Genomic DNA, 21,445 nt, shown 5'->3' on the forward strand with positions numbered 1-21,445 from the left:
AATTAACTTGAAGTGAAAAAGATTTAATATTTGGTGGCAAAACCAGTCTTGCACTTACGGTATTAAGGCTTCGACCCATTGACTTTACCAAACTGTTGCTCTTGGTTTGAAATGCTTTTGCATGCCTTTTCTGCAGCCTTTCACTTACTTTTTATTTCTTGGGCTTTCTCCCTTCTGTTTCCTCTTAAGGAGGTGAAATGCATGCTCTATTTGGTGTAGGTCTGCTGATTGAGTAGCTTGTGTGTTTTGGATCACAAGCAGATTCTTTCTCCATACTTTGGTCTTTCCATCACCTTAGTGGAAGGTAATTAAACTTGATCTTGCCACTCTATAAACCTTTGTTCCAAAACTTGTGCCTCATCTTTGAACGTCTTTACAAAGTCCAATCTGGCCTTCCTATTCTTTTTGCTGGTGAGTGGTTTACTTCATGTGAGAATGTTTGTACGCACACTTTACGCCAACTTCCGTGCATTTTATAGGTGTGGTGATTTGGTTTCCATTGACAATTTTACAACCTCTAGCTTTTAGACGTTACTGCATCTACTTAGTAAACATTGACCTCATACTTTAATCACTAAGGAACTTAAAAGCCTTTAACCACACAATGACAGGGTCACGACTTGTGTGCCCTGTCAAGTTGGACGACTCGTGCTCAGTGAAGTCAACGTTCAGAAAAAATCTCTGCTTTGTAATGCGGTCTACTTGTTCTTAGCTAGTTGGCGAGACACATTGTGAGCATAGAACACACAACTGTAGGCGGTCTTCCATTTCATGGGATCCTGCAGGATGCCCCTGATGAAGTTGCCTTCCTCCTAAACAAATGCTAAATTCACATGAAACTATACTTACACTTACACACAGCTTTTAGATTCCGTCCGTCCGTCCGTCCGTCCGTCCGTCCATCCATCCATCCATCCATCCATCCAAACTGATTATCCTCACAAGGGTCACGGTCGTGCTAGAGCAGTGGTTCTTAACCTGGGTTCGATCGAACCCTAGGGGTTCTGTGAGTCGGTCTCAGGGGTTCAACAGAGCCCCCACTGAGGAGGTCCAAACAAACCTGTTTTATCGTGTAGCTTCTGATTTGCCAGTATGTAATTTGTTGCGAGTTCATGCATTGTGTTGGTTTTGTTCTTTGAACAAGGTGATGTTCATGCACAGCTCATTTTGTGCATTAGTAAAAATCATCTATGTCTTGAATTTAAAAAAAAAAAAAATCACTAATGAGGGGTTCGGTGAAGGCGCATATGAAACTAGTGGGGTTCGGTACCTCCAACAAGGTTAAAAACCACTGTGCTAGAGCCTTTCACAGTTGACTTCAGGCAGTAAGCGGGGTCCACTCTGAGCTGATTGTCGGCCAATTGCAGGGCACATATAGACAACCACCCACTAACACTCACCATCAACCACACCTAAGGACAATTTAGAGTGGTCAATTAGCCTACCACGCATATCTGGAACATGGGAGGAAACCAGCGGACAGGGAGAACAGGCAAACTCCACACAGAAATCTAACACATGAAATCGAACCCTGCAACTCTGAAGTGTGACATGATGTGCTAACCGTACCACCCTTTTAGATTACATTACTAATCATTTAATTTCTATCGCTGCACATAGTAGTGTTTCATTTATGGTGTAAATATATGATAGTAAAATTTAAAGTTATAGAGTTTGTCTTCCAGTACAAGCAAACACATTAGTGTATTGTTGCTTGAGCGATGGCTTGGCTATTCTTCAATTGGCTCAAGATTGAACATAGGCCCTATATTTGTGTCTCTAGGTCTATGTAATTGGATTGACCTTCTTTCTGCCGTTGACCACAGAGCTTAGCTTTGGCATAGTGGACGCGCAATGTCACACCCTCACCTGTCTTGAATAGCTCTCCCTTACACAAATGGAGAACTACTGCTTGACATGTGGTCTATATATGAACGTGTTGGCACCTGCTCTGAGCTCAACTTTGCATCTTAGTGGTTGCCTAGATCTCGATTTCAGTCTAAACCAATATAGTTGTGATATATTTTTTTTTTATGGCAAAGTGATGTTTTATGATTGTTTTGGGCGTAAATGTTTTAGAAAAGTGCTGAAGTGGAATACCAAGAAATACATTCTTATTTATGGAGTGCAAGAAAAAAATGACAAATGACATCAGCCAGGTGAATTTGTGCTCTTCATGCAATAATTTAAGGAATTTTATTCTTAGTGTTTTTGAGTTAAAAACATTTTTGAAGTTGAACCAATGTATCACCAAAATAATTTAGATTTTTATGTCATATATAACCCAGAAGGGCAATAATCAATGAAGCAAAATCTTCTACCTCAGGGTATTTTGTTTATTCATATACATACGTACAAGAGCTACTAGGTCGAATTGGATATCAGTTCAACTTCAGTGACGTTCACAACTTACATTTTCGCTGCTGCTAAGTTCTGCAACATTTTTATCAGGCCGTGTCTTCATGTATCAAGGTATTTACATAAAAAAAAGAAAATTTCCTTCAAAATGATGTCAAAATTAGAACACAGTCCAATGCCAAAAATAGGTGGTGCTGCACATCAGAGTTCATCCAAGTAAGTTCGTAATAGGGCGTAATCATGGCTAGTCCACTAATCCTGGCAGTAACATTTCCATGTATGACTAATAGTGTATATTGAAAATTAAGTATTTTATGTAGGTTGTTCCACATCTTAAATACGAACAATCAAATCAAATCAGATATCATGGCTCTCCCAGTCATCAGGTATTATTAGTTATTTTAAGTTCTTTTATATTTTTCCACAGAATGTTTACTCATCGGAGATGTTACGAGCCTGCTAAAGTGTCACATTTGCTTCTAAATCTAGATGAAGCGTAAGACGAACCGGTTATGCTGCACTCACAATCATAACTTACTTTTCTTGTTCTTCACTGCCATTGTTGATTTGCTCTCATCCTGTGTGTGTACTTGGCTGGTTTGTGTTCATTTGAGAAACTGGGAAAAGCTTGGCCCGGCAATGACTGATCTGTATCAATAATTAGCAACGCTCTCACACTGTTACGGAAGGAACTGCCAATATACGTACATACTTGGAGAGGTTCTGTGGTAAAATGCCCTGCAGCTTTTTTATCATCACAGTGAAGAGCCAAGAAATATGACAAATTTGGCTTTTCACAGTTGTTACCTTTTGTAATAATGTTAGCATCAACTTAATATTTTTAACATGAGTAATTATCCAATATCACTGTTGAACAAAAAAAATATATATTTAAGCTGGAAGGATTTCTTACTTAAAAAAAAGACTGCCAAGTCGTTGTTTAATGTCTTTGACAACTGGAGGAGCATCTGTTATTGAAAACCATCCTAACTGTTTGGTTTGACATTTTACCCCCCCCCCCCCCCCCATTTACTAATGTTGCGAAGCCGTGTACACTCAAGAGCACAAAGGGTGGATTTGGATATGCAATCTGACGCCCTAACTCTGATCTGAGTCTGTGAGTGTTCAATTACATTCCAACAATGCTTTGAGCTTCTGAATGGTCCAGAGTGTAGCAGTGTGTGTTCAAAGTGCATCTACAAACACACCCTTCAGGAGAAAATTATGATGGCAGTGCACATGCTTGCTCTTCTTTTTGGTGATGCAAACAAAATTGGCTACGCCTGCCAGACTGGTGACTGGCACCAAATACCTGTTTTAAATGTCTTTTATGACTCATAACGTCAGACGACAGCGAGATCGGTATACAAAGTCTGTGTTTCTGCAACAAGGTCTCTGGTGCATGAAATGTACTTTATTCATTTTATGCACCGGCTAACTTGGAGATTACAATCACTGTTTGTACACACAGGTCAGTCTATGTGCATCACTTAAGACTTCGTATTTAACAACTTTTAATGATTATAATATCAATGTTTTTCATCATTTATTGATTTAAGACATTTAATTTACATTACCGTATTTTCCGCACTATAAGGCGCACCTACAAACCTCCAATTTTCTCAAAAGCTGACAGTGCGCCTTATAATCAGGTGCGCCTTATATATGGACCAATATTGAGCCACTACAGCAGGCGTGTCCAAAGTCCGGCCTGCGGGCCAAATGTATATATCTTATATATGGACAAAGTTTTAAAATGGGCCATTCATTGAAGGTGCGCCTTATAATCCGGTGCGCCTTATAGTGCGGAAAATACGGTATATTAAAAAGTCTGGTAGCCACAGACACCCTGAACACCCTCAAAAATAAACTCGACCCCAGGAACATTACCTTCTTGTCAGAGGAAAAATGACTCCAATTTTATGCCATTTTCTTCTGCGCTAACCCTAACCACTGCAATACCATGTATGTCATGTTGAAAAACACTATAGCTGTATGATTCCGGGATGGAAGAGCCACAAGTGATATGCTTATTACAGAACAGTGGGACGTAATTACATTTGTGAACATGTCAGCGGATTTTGTCAAAATGACATTTATGACCAGAGAAAACTTGCTTTTTACTGTGCTTACCAACTCGGTCTGTCTTTAATGTGAAAATATGTTCAATGTAAACAAACGGGAATGGGTTCTAGCCAGCACCAGCAAGCTCATGTGAAAAACACATTAAAAAATAAAGAGGGGTAGATTTTATCTTGTCATTTGGTTTATGTTTAGCTGTCAAGAGATGATCCAGTTTACATGTGCTCACCGAGGAATATTGAAGAAAGTTGTAAATGTAGAAGGGTTTGAGGCAGCAGGGTACTAGCTGGCACTGAAAACAAACACATACTGGCACAAGCTCCAAGCAGCAGCAGTCCATTTGTTTGCTCTGAAAGATAGGCCTGTTTTCCTAATGGCTAAGCATGTTTACTTTGCGCTGGTCAAATACTTCTACTTTTATCATTCAAGAGGGATACATTTAGGGCTATTTTTTTCTTGAAGCTAGCTTCACAGTCCAAACATATATTGTATTTTTTGTACACCTGTACTAGTACAGTCATCCCATTTGCTTTGGGTTGACATTTTTCCTACTTTCAGCAAATTTTCTAGCAAAGAGAATGGGTGTGGTAAGTTTATTATTGATTACACCATCAGAGATCTACCAAACCTCTTAAGGCCTTATCTCGCTGAGCGTCATGTACACATGTAGATAATGCTGGAATTTAGTCAGGGTTCCTAAAAGGTTGCAAACTGTTGCAAATAGATTTTCTTGTCGCAAAGACAGTTTTGCAACAGGAAAAACTGTTGATCGTCTCAGATACGGAAATTTTATATTGCGATTATTGTGACAAAACCTTTATTATTGTGCTCATTCAGAATTGTAAATGACAGCAACCTAAATTTATTTTTATATACATGCAAACCCTTTGAAAGTCAACATAGACTAACAAAGATGAAAAAGATTCGCATAGTGTATGATAACATTGTGTCGGGTTACAATTTGGGTGTTGAAGCAGAATATTAAGGATGGAGTCAAGGGTTATACAGTTTTGTATCATGTCGAAATCAAATTCCATGGAGATTTGTTATGAGTTTCATTGAAGTGGGTGCAGTGGCCAGTTTGATATTTGAGTCAACAATCAGCTTTTGTTCCTCTGTCGGTGGAGTGACCCAAACTGAGCCAAGCCTGTGGGCTGAGTGGAACGAATAGCGGCATTTCCTGACTCTCAAACAACTACTCTCCTACAAGTTTTTTGAAGCCCCAAACCACCTAATCGCAGACTATTGAGAATGGATACAAGAAGACAAGTTACAAGCTGAAATATCAGTCTGCTTATGGATCACCTCTTAATGCGGCCGTGTACCGTGCGACTATTTGAATATGGGGGTCTTTTGAAAAGTGATTATTTTGAGCAATTTCCACATGCAATGTCAGTTACCATCAGTTACTGTCACAGAACAAATCTCTCAGGGTAAAATTTGTTTTCTTGTCTGGCCTGGTTTACCTCATCTCATGACAACGGTAGAACACTGCACCATTGTTTTGCCCCGAATATCCCAGTAAAGTAGATACTGAAACTAGATGCTTCTTTGCTTGATCTCGTCTGATCCCCAGTTTGTTCCAGTGTGCTTTGAACTTCTGCAGGTTCGGGTAAACTAGCTTTTGCCATTTCAGCTTTGCTCTCATCTAACTTGCTCTCTCTCACACTTCAGGAACCAAACACTTTTATGTAACACAATGTCAAAAGTTCAGTGGAGTCTATTTTTTTTCTTCCATATTGTCACATGATAGTGTGAGGGCAGGAATAATAAAGAACAATGTAGCCAGTATTTGGTCATGTGACACTGTGAATGATTGTGTGAAATCAATTAAGCTGTAGTATTGCCTGGAGGCACAAGTCACACATACATCTCATCTTAGTCATAACCTTCTACCTTCGCATTTTTAAAATAGGTTAGTCACAGCTTCTCCAGTAGTTCAATGCAAATACATTAGCATAATGTTTGAGTGTGGCGACATGCAGGACTATACGAAACTACCTGCAAAACAAACTGCAACATCCAAAACGAACGACTCAGAGAGTCTGCCCCTGGCAAACTATACAAACCAGCTGTCCGTATGCGGGATGCTAGAACGCTTAAAGTTTAGTGGGTCATTTGTGCCACGTGGCTTATTACCTGGTCATGTGATATACCATTGAAAAAAAATGAGTTCTTGGAAATGCCCAATATTTTAAGATACAATCATACCTGCAGGCTTAAATCGGACTGGTGCTAACACACAAAACTGCTGCTCTTGTTGGTGTTAAGGTTGCCACTTCACACCAAGTGAAGTCACCAACAATTGGCCAAGTGGAAGTCACGTCTTTCCCAAGTTTTTAGCAAGCCACTCAAGTCTGATTCGAGTCCTGTCCTATGACTTGAGTCCCCCAAGTCTGCCACAGCTCATTTCACAGTGGCTGAATATGATTTCATGTAGGAATAACACAAAGATGCTCTACTACACTACCGTCATCCTTTTTTTTCTTTCTTCATTTGAATGTCCAAAATACTTTGATGATACTCTCATGTGATCATTTACGAGACAAGCTGTGAGTGCAGAAACTGCTTTTGTTGAGCCCGTTTACAGATCACAGCTAATTTCTCACTTTAAAATCAAATACTTTGTGTCCATCTACCAGTTAGCTGTTTCTACTTTATTTGTTATACATCACCTAAGTCTAACAAAGAAGTGATGTCTCTCGACCATGTCACACAGTGTCACAAACTGGTGATTTGGACAGCTATATGACCCATTTCACTGAACCATCACATCTGCTCCCAGGGGTGATGTGATTCCTAGAAATGACGTAAGGCGGCTTTTGTATTGTGTTGCTGAAAAGCCTGATTGTTTCATCTCAATAACAACTCTCTCGCTGGTTTCTTAAAAAAATACAAGAAGGCCTTTTCTGTCACTTCATGATTTTCAGGGCACATTTGATTCTAAGCTATTGTGTGATTTGATTTAGCTATTTATACTCACTACTGCGCTGCTGCATTACAGTGCATTCCATATAATTGGAACTAATCATGCCTTCCTGCTTCATAGAGTAGATGGTGAAATGTATTTTGCCCCCATAGGAGAAAGCTATCTGCACACTTATACTTTACTGACATAAGCCTGATTCATTTTGAGCACCCCGAGGGCCAGGTCTTGGTCAGGGATGACTGTCCACAGGAGAATCTCTAAGGTCACATTTGCAATAAGTCACACCAGGCCCTCTGTCAGGCAAAGGAGGATGAGTCAATCAGAAGAAAGCAATTTTTCTATGGTGGCTCATCTGACTTGGGTCTAAATGTAGTAGACAAAGTATCTCACTGTTCCATTTCGAACCATGCAGTCGCATGACATCTGAACAATTCACAGCATTGAAATGAATTTTATCAACTGGGAATCAATGACTGGGAAGGATGGATAATCCTTCTGTTTGCTAAATCGGGCACTTTATCCACCATCTATCTGATGATCTTTCTAGTATGATCCATTCATCCGTTTAATACACCCATGGCTGCCAGGAATAATCTGGCACTCAGGATATGCAAAGGCATCTTTGCAGCTCTTTGTGAGTGTGGATTGTTTGGAAAAAGAACTGTTGAAAAACACAAAGTTGACAAAACATTTACTCAAAATTTCCCATGTGAACATACAATTAATGACAAAATGTCACATGCGGATTTTACGAGAAATAAAAGTTCCATAGTTCATCTCTTTGTATTCAGCTCTCTCCCCACCAAAACCCATCCATGCACATCTTTATGGAACATTTGGTGTGCACTGGGGCACAGTCGAGCTGGAACACAAAAGACCCAAATTCAGACAAATTAAGTCACTTTGTGGACCCCCAGATTGAAGTATTTATTTGGTGGACAAGGATTGCAAAATGAACATTGTGTTCACGTTTCCTAAATATTATGGGGCAGGATACTCTGAATTTTTGATCAAGGAAAGAAAAAGCACACTATACTATCTAAAATGAAGAATGGGCAGCATCATGTTTTGAAGCTTCAACAGGAACTATAGTCAAGATGATTATGAACAATTGGACAGAGTAGTCAGTGTTGGCACAAAATCATCAGGGTTATGCTAGGAGGCAAGACATTTTAATCCATTAGAACACCCAACCTTTTTAGCACCAAGGACCGGATTATTGTCAGACAATATTTTCACGGACCGGTTTTTAAAGTGTGGCGGATAAATACAACAAAATAAAACAATCAGCATGAAAAGATGGTATTGTTGTGATGAAGGAAAGAAGAAGCAGGTGGTGTGCCGCAAAAGACTTTATTGGACATACGCATAAAACGAGGAATAAAAAGAACACCGGAAGTGCATTATTAGATAAGCAACATGTATGCAACGCGCACTTATAATAAAATGTGAATCCACTGTGTATTCCTATGCAACTTTACACGCAGTGTCTATTTAATAAAAAAAAAAAAAGATTGTTCAAACTCAGATAAATAAAACTGAAATAATACAAGTTATTTATTCTTTCCTGTGAAGCCTGGTACCAAATGATCCCCGTATTGATCCGCGGCCCGGGGGTTTGGGACCACTACATCAGAACTTCTGAACTTTATTTGTGGTTAATTAGAGGTACTATAGTAAGTGTGGCTGTGGATCAGTGGTATAGCATTCGTCCACTAACTGAAGGGTCGGCTGTTTGATTCCCGCTCTGCTTGAGTCACGTGTGGTTTTGATTTTGGGTAGACACTTCACCCACCTTGCCTCCAACGGCACTCACACTGGTGTATGAATGTTTGGTGGTGGTAGAAAGGAGCGTAGACCTTTTACAGTATATTTACTGTATTTACGTATATCTATCCCCTGTTCATTCAAATACATACTGAATGCTCATGAGGTCTTTTTATTTACATTTCCATAACTATGTTTCCTGGTTATGGGATGCCTGCCAGAATAACTACTGTATATAAATACAGCAAATATTTGCCTTTACCACGAACGTTAAGATAAAGTCCCACCACAAAGACTTTAGTGTTTGTTTGTGTTTCCATGTGTGTTGGCTCTTCTTAAAGTTTGCAGGCATGCAGTCACATTGCACCCACAATACTTTGGCTCCATCTCAAGTCTGTCATTGGTCCGCCTTTGGCTCACTTGGTACCCTAAAGCTAGGAAAATGTTTGTTGACCTACAATATTGGAGTTTATGAAGTGGTGCAGTTATCTCTGTATAAACAGTTTCAGCTTTGCCAGAGGGAAAGGGAAACAAGCTCATGTGGTCGGATCTTCTATTTTAAAGTAACAAACACATTAACCAAATCGGTGAATAATTACAGTTATGGGCCACATCCAACCAAACATCTTATGGTTTTTATTTTTGTGTGTTTTATTTTTCCATCACATAGATAAGCGCATGGTGTTTTCTGAATGAATCGATTCAAAATAATTCACTTGACATTGTGTGGCAGTTGCTTTGAAACTGTACCATGGCATTAAATACACCTGGATATATTTGAGTAGAAACTCGAAAGTAAATAGGGCCCAGAGGTCCAGGTATTAAATGTTTGACACGGGAATTGATTAACTCCCTTTAAAATACAAATTTGAGGTCAACCAGCTTCCCAGACCTTTAAATCTTGCACGACATATTTTTGATAAAAAATCTGCCTAAAATCGGAAACAGTGCTTTCTGGTTCACACAAGATGATTTAAAGGAGACATGCGATTTTTTTTTTTTTTTTTTTTTTTTTATTGCTTTCATACCAATTAGAGGTGTAATGGTTCACCATACCTATGGTTCGGTTCAAGTTTCATTTTTTAAGTGGCAGTTTTGGTTCAAACTTCGATTGCCGTCATTGCCGTCAACTTGCCTGTGAGGTTATGGTGCATTCAAGTGTTCCTTGGAATTATGATGTGTGCGGCCAAACCGCGGTTCAGGATGACAGAACGAGTAGTTCAACCAAAGTACTTTGTACCGCTGTTTACTGGTTCGGTTCAAAACCGTTACACCCCTAATACCAATGGTTGTCAAAGGCCTACCCACCAGTCAAATATAAATTTAAACAGCCATGTAAATCTTTAAGCTGCTGATACCTGAAAAGAACCAGCATTTCTGAATTTCCAACTGACTGTTATGCAGATCTCAACATAAATAAACTTTTCTAGTTTCTTCCTACAGCCAGGCCCCATCACTGATGTTAAATGCCAACCAGTTTAGTTTAAAAAAAAAAAAAAAAAAGAATATATGCATATGTAGAGTATTGCATAGTTTTAATCGGCTCGGCCTAGCAAAATGACGCTGGCCAATTGTAGTCTATCCTTGTTTTGACCAAGTGTTTCTGAAATGAGCAGAATACCAACTGCTTCTTCATTAAACCACTTATTTAATGGGAAGTGATAGTGTGCATCCAATTACAATTATCATGACAGCTTTGCATGTATTTTTCCTCCTTGCCTTCCAATTCCAATGATTTCAGAGAAGGTTCATGAAGGACAAGTCTGTGGCGGTTATCCTGTGTTTGTGAGCCAGGATGTGAAAGTAGCAGAGAGGCCAATACCTCTAAATTCTTCTGGTCCCCTTTGAATGGAAAGGTTGAACTTCCCCGCCAAAAACTTCAAGTTGGCAAAAAACACTTTTATGCCTGCAGACATTTTTTTTCCCCGCCAGGCGGAATATTTCAGCTGTTACTGGACAGTTTTTTTTTTTTTATCATTTTAAATGTCATTTTCAAATGAACTACAATTATCCTAATTAAGAATCATTTTCAACATTGCAGCTTCAGTAGTATTAAGAACAACAGTCTGCAATGAACAATCCTTTACTTTTGCTTTTGTCGTTTTTGTACCAACGTGTGGGGAGTCCATTGATTGGTCAATAGAGGGCTGTCATTGTGCAACATTGGGACAAAATGTCTAAAAGTAGACACAGAGAGGACAGTATGATGCTTGTTCCTGGAAAATGCTAAGACAAAGTGTCACACCAGTAGTCACAGTCTCTGGTTGAATACTGTACACAGGCGTATTATGCTGTCTTGTACTAGGACGATGTCACCCTATTGTATCACGTGTAGCTGTTGTCATGATCCATACTCTCCTTGCCTGATTCTTGCTTCAATTAATGGAGCAATAAGAAAATTGTGGTCTCCTGTGCTAGTACTACTACTTTTACCACCGTATTTTCCACACTATAAGGCGCACCTTCAATGAATGCCCCATTTTAAAACTTTGTCCATATATGAGATATATACATTTGGCCCGCGGGCCGGACTTTGGACACGCCTGCTGTAGTGGCTCGATATTGGTCCATATATAAGGCGCACCTGGTTATAAGGCGCACTGTCGACTTTTAAGAAAATTGGAGGATTTTTGGTGTGCCTTATAGTGCGGGAAATACGGTACAACTGGTATTACTGTTTTATCATTCACTAATAAATATTTAAGGGGAATTCAACCCCGAAATTTTCTTGATAATGTTTCATGTGTTTTATGTGCCCCCACTAGTCTTAACACAGCATTCTGATTAATATTGCACATGTTGAATTTGAGTTAAATAACAAAACTTAACCCTTTTTATCAATCTCAGTTGACGGCCATTTTGCCACTTGCTGACTGTCGACTGAAAATGACATCGTGGTTGCCAGGTCTCAGGTCACCACCAATCTCCGCTCACCAGGTTTCTGAAGATGAGCAGTGATTGGTTGTTACCTGAGATGGATAGAAACAGGTGGATTTTGCTATTTAATTTATATTCAACGAACGAAACATAAATCAGATTACTTTGTTTTGACAAGTTTGGCTGCACAGAGCATACCATTACAAAGAAAATGTTCCTCTTCCTCTTTACGCACTGAAAACTTCCTCTTTAAGCACTAGTTCTTTAAAAATTATTTCCTGAAGACAAACAACCCATTGCAATGTTGGCTTGACTTGTTTCGGGTTTGTAGCTTGAGCGCCAAACTATTATTATTATCACTTTTTTTGCATTATATTGCTCCAAAGTAAGAAACTAACTAGTTTACTAAATGTAAACAGTATGTTGTTTTCTAATTCATTCCCAATTAACTGGCGAAAGTTTTGTTTTACATGTGTGGTAGGACTTATTAACGACCTGATAGGAACTTCAAATTACTTTAATGTTTGAGTAGGTTTGCATGTAAGGGAAGCAAGGTCGCAAAGCAGTGTATTCTCATTCTGGAGACAGAGCAGCAATCAGTAATTCACAGAAGAATTTGTTTACTCGTGGCAAAGCTACAAATAACTGCAGGGTTTATCTAGGTTGGAAAAAAAAACTACTTCCCCTCAGGCAACCATACAACGTAAACAGTGGGTGGTAAAGGGAACATACTCTTGCGTCTTGCAAAGACATAACCACGACAGTACATGTTCCACATAGACACATGACTCCCACAAATCACTTTTTTTTTTTTTAACAGAAGTGCAAGGCCAAGCTTACACTGCCAATTTTCTCTTTCTGGTTTAAATAGACCTTAAAACCATGTTATTAATTTGTCTCTGAATGACACAGTTTGAAACAATGAAAGAGGAAAAGCCTGTTCTGTTCCATGCAGACTGACTGCATTTCAACAATGTTTGGCTCAAATTCAAAACTAAATGTAGCCTTGACCTGCACGTAAGTACTTCACACGTCCATTCTGCTTCAAATGTGTTTTGTGTCCTCTAGCACAAAATTCAACATATCAGATTACGTATACAAGATGTCTCTTTCTCTACTTGTCTTCTGACTGACATTATCTTTGCGCTACATAGCTTTTCTTCTTACAATCATGTCTCCTTCTTTTTCCTCTTTAGGCATTTGGCAATGCAAAAACAGCACACAATAATAACTCAAGTCGGTTTGGCAAATTCATCCAGGTCAACTACCAGGAGAGTGGAACAGTGAGAGGGTAAGGAGCTAAGAAATAATGTACCGTATTTTCCAGACTATAAGGCGCACCTAAAAACCTAAAATTTTCTCAAAAGCCTTCCGGTGCGCATTATATATGGACCAAATTCCTAAATTTAAACTGGCCCGAAGCATTGTCATGAACTCAATCATAAGTGGCCCGCTGAAGACTATGAATCATAAATCAAAAAGACTGTGGCTCATTATTTTGTGATTATAAAGTAATTTGTTGCATCTGAAGTTGAAATAAAAAAGATAAAATGGAGAATGATTTGATTTGGATTAAAAATCTGACGTGATGCATTAATGGTGCGCCTTATAGTCCGGTGCGCCTTATATAAGGACAAAGTTTTAAAATGGGCCATTCATTGAAGGTGCACCTTGTAGTCCGGTGCGCCTTATAGTCCGGAAAATACGGTATACTGTGCGTTTAAATAGGTTGATGATGATGATAATTCAGTAATGAACAAAATTAATCTTTCTGGTTGTTTCAGGGCATATGTGGAGAAGTACCTCTTGGAGAAGTCGAGGCTGGTCTCTCACGAACACAATGAGCGGTAAGTGCTTCTTAGAAAGCCAGATGGTCAATCTCAAATCAGACGCATATGTGTCACAGGATGTTTCGGAGGTTATCGGGTGCTCATTGTGTAATGTGTGTGGAAATATCAAGTCACCACACATACAAAAAGATACTACTTTGTTTTTTCACTATTTATATGCAATTTTTGATGTCAGAAGAAGGTGGCCTACTTGTACATTTAATTTGCTTGCAAAAATGCTTGCTAGGTTGTCCACCTATGCAAACACACAACTGCAATTGATTAAGATACGCTCTGCTAATTAGCCCAAGTGCTAAAGCTGTTGATAAATTGTAAACTATTTAATCATTTAAAGATCTGAAAAAATTGTTTTATGTGTTGTACCCATGTTATGTCACACCTTTTATGTCACTGAACCATAAAATATCATCCTGTTTTTCTCTTGTTTGACAAATATTGGCTTTCAATGGTGTTCATGTTTGAATGTTTACATAAAGTAACATTGATGTGTGTGGGCCGGTGTGATTCTGTGAGCAAATTCACTTCAAAGCCAAGCTTGACACTAATGTGGTGGCCTGCTGACTGCCGGTTTTAGTGAGGGTTAACCTCACCCTGGGAACTCATTGTGGGCCCCACGTTAGCCGCCCCTTAATGAGATGGATTGCTGACTCCAGCCCCATAAAATGTATTCACACATTTTTCTTGGTTGTGTAGGTTCTGCACACAGCTTTTGACCTCTAACCTTTGTGCTGCTGCTCGGTGATGTCAGCGCTTGAGTATACCTTTCCGAGCACATGCTCGCTAACAAAATTGATATAAATACTTCATTTCTTTTATTCTGTGACAGATCAACTGGGCATTATGATAAGCATGATAAACCTTTTGCACAAACATTTAAGCTGCAACTCATGAAAATAGCTAGCATGTTTATTTTTGTTATTCTTTTTGCATTGGTATAAATGCAAACATTAACAGTAGCAATATTGATTGGCATTATGTCAACATTTTCACCCATTGAGGTTTTTTATGGCTTGATGATCAATGTGGAGGATTGCTGCTGCTATCCTTTTTTAACAGGCGTTAGCGTGGCGGATAGTTGTGAATTCTATGCATGCATGGGTTGATGTATTTTGGTAACCATGGTAACTATGGTCACGTGGTCCTTAGCTTTAGCAAATGAAAAATAACTTTGGCGAGAGCCTTGCGGCCATATATGAATGATCATGGCTGTTTTGAAAACTCTTCCCACTGTTTGTGAGACAAATTTCATTGAAATGTTCAAAACCTCCTTGTGACAAACTTGTTTTGAATGTTTGCAACTTTTTATGAAGTTTGATCAAATCTAAAATTCACTATGTACATCAGCACTCTCCGCTAAGTGAGATACAAGTAGGTATTCATTATGCACTTACCAGTTCGGGCTGTCATACAACTCTTTTTAAAATCAATTAGTGCTTTTATTTTTTTTTATTTTTTAAAGTTAACAATCTTTTCATATTAATTTTCATGTAACCCAGGGTCCGGTGTCATGCTCTGGCCCATTCAGGTTCCGCAGCCATTTAATCTGCTCTGATGGCTTGCTGGCAGTGGAAATGTCATCTCTGGTTTTGTGTTGAACTAAATAAATAAGGTTACTTTCTTGTGTCTTCTAGAAACTACCATGTGTTTTACTACCTGCTGGCAGGAGCGAGTGAAGAAGAAAGGACTGCCTTTCACCTCATGAAACCTGAAGAATACCATTACCTCAGTAAGGTAGGAAGGTTCAGCTAAATGTTTCACTTTAAACACTACATGGTCAAGTATTGGCTTGGGGGTATTTTGATTAAGCTTGGCCTTTTGTTGGATCATTAGATAGAAAACTGTAGAGTTTGCTTGGACTGTATGTCTGTTGACGTTAATGTCGGTAAAAAAATGGAACCCACGCGCTCGCACACTTACACAGGGACACATTCGCACACACAGACTTGCTATTCTGTTTATTTTCCCTTGTGCCATTGTTATGGTTTCACATGCATGGTTACAGTATTAAAATACTAAATAAAATACTTAGCTCCATCTTTGACATTTGTGCATTCGCACACACACGCATACACACACCCGTATGCTTACTTCACCTCTGACAAACACATGCCAACAAATGGTAGTTGTGCTTGGGCTCACCAGGAAAACAGGTTTCAAATACTGTGAGCATGAACGGAAGGCATGGTCAAGTCGCATACATAGAATGTGGATGGCGTGTAAAACTTTGACAGCCACGCCATGGCGACTAGCGACTTCCCCTCCTTCTATGAAATCTTAACGCCTACACTGAGAGGAGCAGGGAATTCCGTTCATTCCTCCTCACCCCAGAACTGCACGCACAAACACACATGCATAGTACATAAATTCTAGCACATTCTTGCACTCTCTCTTCAGTGTCTTCCTGTCTTTTGGATGCTGCTTGTTCCCCCATCTGTCCCTTCTGCAATGTGTAAATACACACTCTTGAACAGATTTCACAAACCCCTCGTGACGGCAAAGTGAACGCAACTCGTTTACAGACTACATAAACACGCTATGGATTAGCACTTGTTTGTCCACATTCATTACTCTGTTTTGATTGGACCCTGCTGTTGTCACGCAGACAAAATGGCATTTTCAACTTGCTTTTTATGCATCACTCCTAACTCTGTAAATATTACAGCAAGCGTTGCCCAAGCCAACTATGAGTTTTCTTGTGATATTTTTTTCCCAGTAGTTTTTGATTAGACGAGAATTTGAATCACCATATTAATTACAAAATTGAACTTTATTAGCTTGAACTGACTTGAACTGTTTCTATATTGCTATTAAACTGTGCCCAATAGCTTCATATTGATATGACTATTGGACTTGATTAGTGTCTTGCCAAGTTACATTTTTAAAGTGGTGATTGCAGTTTAGTTCAGACATGGGCAAACTACGGCCCGCGGGCCACATCCGGCCCACGGGGCCGTTTAATCCGGCCCGCCAAACCTGTATAAATTGTATTATGTAACTTTTTTGGGGGTCATTTTCCCTGCAATTAGTATGTTTCCCCAATAGATGGGGAAGCGCCCGCCCGCCCATTTACTCCCGGAAGCCGTGTCAGAAAGCTCGGTGCACACTCACAAGTGCGTGTACGTACTCAGTAGTACGGAAATGGCGCACTCACGCTCTATTTGTATCAGTGCAGAATTTCGAGTGTAGGCTGTGACGTCAGCATTCTCGTAATTCGCGCGCTGAGCTTTCAGATACAGTTTTACGCTAATGCCACCCACAAACCTTCCCCTGGAATCCTTCCATTAAAATGAGTGGCCCGAGGAAAAGAAAGGTGGACACTGAGTGCCGAGTGTTTAAAAAAAAGAGAGGACAATTTGGCTCGACCTATGTGTGTGAGCAGACGTTCAGCCACATGAACGTCAACAAAGCCCGTCACAGATCTAGGTTAACGGACCGACAACTCAGCTCTATCCTAAGAATTACCACAACAAATTTTACTCCAGACCATGATGCACTAGCAAAAAAGGGAGACCAATACTATTGATTTCTTTATTACTTTATTTAGAAATATTCTTTCACTGATTCTTCAAGATGATGTATTTGGTCAGAATGTTTGCCGTTTGATGTGATTTCGCCTCATTAGAAAAACATATTTCATAAATCTGACCTGCAGGCGCTGAAGTGATGGAAACTATTATTCATAATAACAGTGTTGTATTTAATGAGAATCACTGAGTTTTTTGGTGTGTTTTTTTTAATGCTTGTTGATAAATGCATTTGTTTTCAAAAAGCTTTTTTTGAATATCCATGCTTTACTACCTACTAAAAGTACAAACCTTTTATGCAATGACCTTTACATGTCATTTCTATTACTTCACACAAACACTACATCCATCTGCTCCCGGTTCGGCCCCCCAATCAAAATTTAGAACAAAATTCGGCCCGCCAGTCAAAAAGTTTGCGCACCCCTGGTTTAGGTGGTTAGAATAATACAAGGCGTCCTGAAAGTCTGGACACGGTGTCACTGACAGCAATAATTGTATCACATTCACAAGAATCTTGCAAAGAACCTTTGCATTACAAATATTGAGAATCAAATTGAAAATGTTATTTATTAATATTGCAATAGAATACAATGTTGTCTGGAGTGTAATTTCGAACCAAGAAAAAAAAAGTGTTTTAAATACATTTTTTATTGCTGTTGTAAGAAAAGCTTCAATCAGATGGGCAAACCTGAAGTCAAAGGAAAAATACTCAATAAAAATCCCAATTTGAGTTGTTTTCACTTCTTTCCCCAAAATATTGATTAATGACTTCATGCTTTGTGGTCGACAAATTATTTGTTAGTCGAGCCTTCAAGCAGAAGAAAATATTCAAAACATTCAAATTAATTAAAAGTAATTTATTTATTTTGTGAATTTAAAAACTGTAACGTGTTTATTGCCAGTCTTTAATTGCATTAGTGGTTAATTCGTAACAACTACCTTGTTTCTTAGCAGTGTGTTAGTAAATAACAATAAGGGGCTAATTTTGATTGGAATTTCTTGTCATTTTCAAAGGAAAGCCGTGAATTAACAGCAAGTTTCAAGTTTTTATTTTTGTACATCATCTAACCAGGGGGTAATGATAAGGTACTCAAATGTTGGAAATAAATCAGAAAACTCATAGTTGGCTTTGGAAAACAAAAACTTGCTATTTTAGCTCTACAAGCAGCATCCCACAGCTTTCATTTCATGTGCGGAAACTATGTCAAAGTCTGTACTTGTATGTGACGTCCAACCATGTTTTTTAACTGCATGTTCGTTATTTTTAGTAACCTGTGTGTAGTCCGTGTTCAAGTCTATAATGGATTATGTCATCATGGAATGCTGCTGTCTAATTCTAACCTCATGCCCTGTAAACTCTACCTTAACATTTCCAGATGACAAAGACAACCCACCGACTGCACCGGGACACTTACTGTGAGAGTGAAGTGGTCAGTATCTGAGTGTGCATTTTATAGAAGCCATAGAAGCTACTGCACATTGCCTCCCTGCTTCATTTTCCACTTCAGTTGCTGTATCTCCACTTGTTGCTCCGCACATCGGACCACAGTGTTCCCTATTTGTTTGCTTCCTAATTATGCTTCAGGCCACCGTTTTTCTCCTCCACTCTCCGGTTTAAACGAAAATCCCTTTTCTTAAACAACTTAGCAAGAGACTGTAAACACAAAAACATTAGTTCACTGTTTATTTCAACAGTATTAGTAAGTGCTTCTCCACTTCATAGCCAGTTTTCGTTAGCTGGAGTGACTGTGAGTGTGATGACTCCTGGTTTCCACATTTTGCAGGACTGCTTCACAGTTGAAGGAGAGGATTTGAAGCATGACTTTGAGAGGCTTCAGCTCGGGATGGAGATGGTTGGCTTTCTTCCTTACATGCGAAAACAGTGAGTGACGTACGCGCACCCACCCATGCAAGCATGCACATAAAGACTTGCGTAAGCTAAGTAATAACATACGGAGGATAAATAATAATAATTACCCTAAAAAGTCTAACGTGTGGTGAATAGCACTTTTCCATCTACAAAGCATGCAAAGCGACTATTTCTTTACACACTGACGCAGCATTGGGAGCAACTGTGGGTTTGGTGTCTTGCTCAAGGACAGTTTGACATAGTTACAAGGGCTAGGAATCAAACCCACAACCTCTGAGTTGGAATACGAACACTATGTATAAAATGTGTCATACTGTACACTATCAACCCCAAAATGTCACCACATTGACTAATTTAAGAAAAAAGGGTAAATATCTTCGAATGTAATTCAATCCTAACCGGTACAGTAAATTCTTGTGTTTTTAACATTGATGTCAGAAAACATGTGTATCACTTTAATCAAGTTATTATGTATGGTATGACGATAGACACATGATCAATATCAATAGAAATTGCCCTTGATATAATATAGCTAAAAACAATCAGAATGATGTTAGGATTTGAGCTACAATTACAAGCACCTAACAGGAAATTTGGAGCACCGTGTTCTCAGTGCACTGTGAATGTTGTCCACCTAACAAGAGGTGCTGAACCACAGAAGAAGAAAGTGTGTGAATATGTGACTCAACCTTAACTTCATTCAAATATATGATGAGTACAGTATGTTTCCAGTGTTATTTGAACCCCACAACCTTTTCTTTTAAGGATCTTCTCATTGCTATCTGCCATCCTCCACCTGGGCAACATTCGCTACAAGAAAAAAACCTACAGGGATGACTCTATTGACATCTGTAACCCAGAGGTGTTGCCTGTGGTTTCAGAACTCCTGCAGGTATGACTACATCATGCTGTGCTGAAAAACGAAACACTCAAGTGTTTCTTATTGTCTGCTCAGCCTAATCAGCATGGATACTGAAAAAAATGGAATCTTGCCAAAAAGGTCTAAAGTAAACTCCAGAATTGCTTATCCCAGCAACGAGATTTGAACATTATGCTGGACGCAATTGGAGCACGATTTTTTTTCTTCATCTTCAGTGGGATCTCATTTTAAACAGTACTAGTCACCGTTTTGACATGTGAAATGTCATTTCTTTATGGTGTGCAATTGGTATCGCCCATGTCTCTCAATTGCAGTGGTCCAGTTGCAGTTGTAATCAGTCATTGCTCATTAAATCAGCCTTTTGCTGTTACTCTCTAAGCAGTTTCTTTAATTTCCTCAGAGTGTACAGGAGTTAATGAAAACAAATGATAGCTGCTGTCTATGATCTGTACTGACTTTTACTCAGTGATGAGAAATTTTCCACAAATGTGATCTTGAGAGTAGATAACTATAAGGTAATTGAGATAGGGTTAGGGTTAATCATGGCTGGCCATCTTTTTTGAGAGTAGTTATAATAATCTCCCCTGACAAAGTTCTATACTAGTTGTAGGACTTCAGAGTGACGCTGATGTCAACGATTCAGTCATCCTGAACCTAAATACACCTGAATGAATGTTGGCATTTGATTTAATAGCTGAGTTAAAGCTAAATCGTTGTGATAATCGTAGATTTATTCTTGCACAATGTGGCTTTGAGCTGATTAAACGATTCTATTTGCTCAGGTCAAAGAGGAGATGCTGATTGAAGCTCTGACAACACGGAAGACTATTACCGTCGGAGAAAAGCTGATTGTCCCTTACAAACTGGCGGAGGTGAGCAATTCTCAATTTGTATCAACCATGAATAAATATTTTAGTCAGCCATGGATGTACAAGACGATGGACAACTTGAAGCTGATTGCGGTTAAGCATGTTTATATGCTCAAGATGAGTGTCTTGGTGTATATAGCGTGTCTGGAGGCGCGTTGCCAACTCGGTAATGGCCTCCCCTCTCCAGCCTGACCTGGCCATGTTTACAGGACAGCTTGGACCCATACCGGATCTCCTCTTGCACTTTTGCTCTTGCTCTGACAGTCTAGTATGGCCGCACGCATGAACTCATGCTCAACACATGCGCACACACGCGCACGGACACGCACACAAACACACGCAGGCTGTTAGTGTGTTTAGAGACGGGAAGGCATTTCAAGCCCCCGTACAGTGTTCATTGAGAACCCTGCTCGTAAAACAAACAAAAGTCATGGTCTGC

General features: G+C 39.3%; 1 protein-coding gene across 13 annotated transcripts in view; it reads left to right on the plus strand.

The window, feature by feature from the left end:
- Window positions 1-21,445, plus strand: part of myo9aa (myosin IXAa) — a 70,817-nt gene that overhangs the window by 18,017 nt on the left and 31,355 nt on the right. For 12 of the 13 annotated variants that reach the window (XM_049718163.2, XM_049718166.2, XM_049718165.2 and 9 more), the window contains exons 3-9: window positions 13,210-13,304; window positions 13,798-13,860; window positions 15,495-15,594; window positions 18,764-18,817; window positions 19,172-19,269; window positions 20,023-20,149; window positions 20,920-21,009. In XM_049718163.2, coding sequence (XP_049574120.1) covers window positions 13,210-13,304; window positions 13,798-13,860; window positions 15,495-15,594; window positions 18,764-18,817; window positions 19,172-19,269; window positions 20,023-20,149; window positions 20,920-21,009 — 627 coding nt within the window. The remainder of the gene's footprint in view (window positions 1-13,209; window positions 13,305-13,797; window positions 13,861-15,494; window positions 15,595-18,763; window positions 18,818-19,171; window positions 19,270-20,022; window positions 20,150-20,919; window positions 21,010-21,445) is intronic. The other variant, XM_049718169.2, reaches the window with a different exon arrangement.

This window comes from Syngnathus scovelli, chromosome 4 (assembly GCF_024217435.2).
Source record: "Syngnathus scovelli strain Florida chromosome 4, RoL_Ssco_1.2, whole genome shotgun sequence".
Classification (NCBI taxonomy): Eukaryota; Metazoa; Chordata; class Actinopteri; order Syngnathiformes; family Syngnathidae; genus Syngnathus; species Syngnathus scovelli.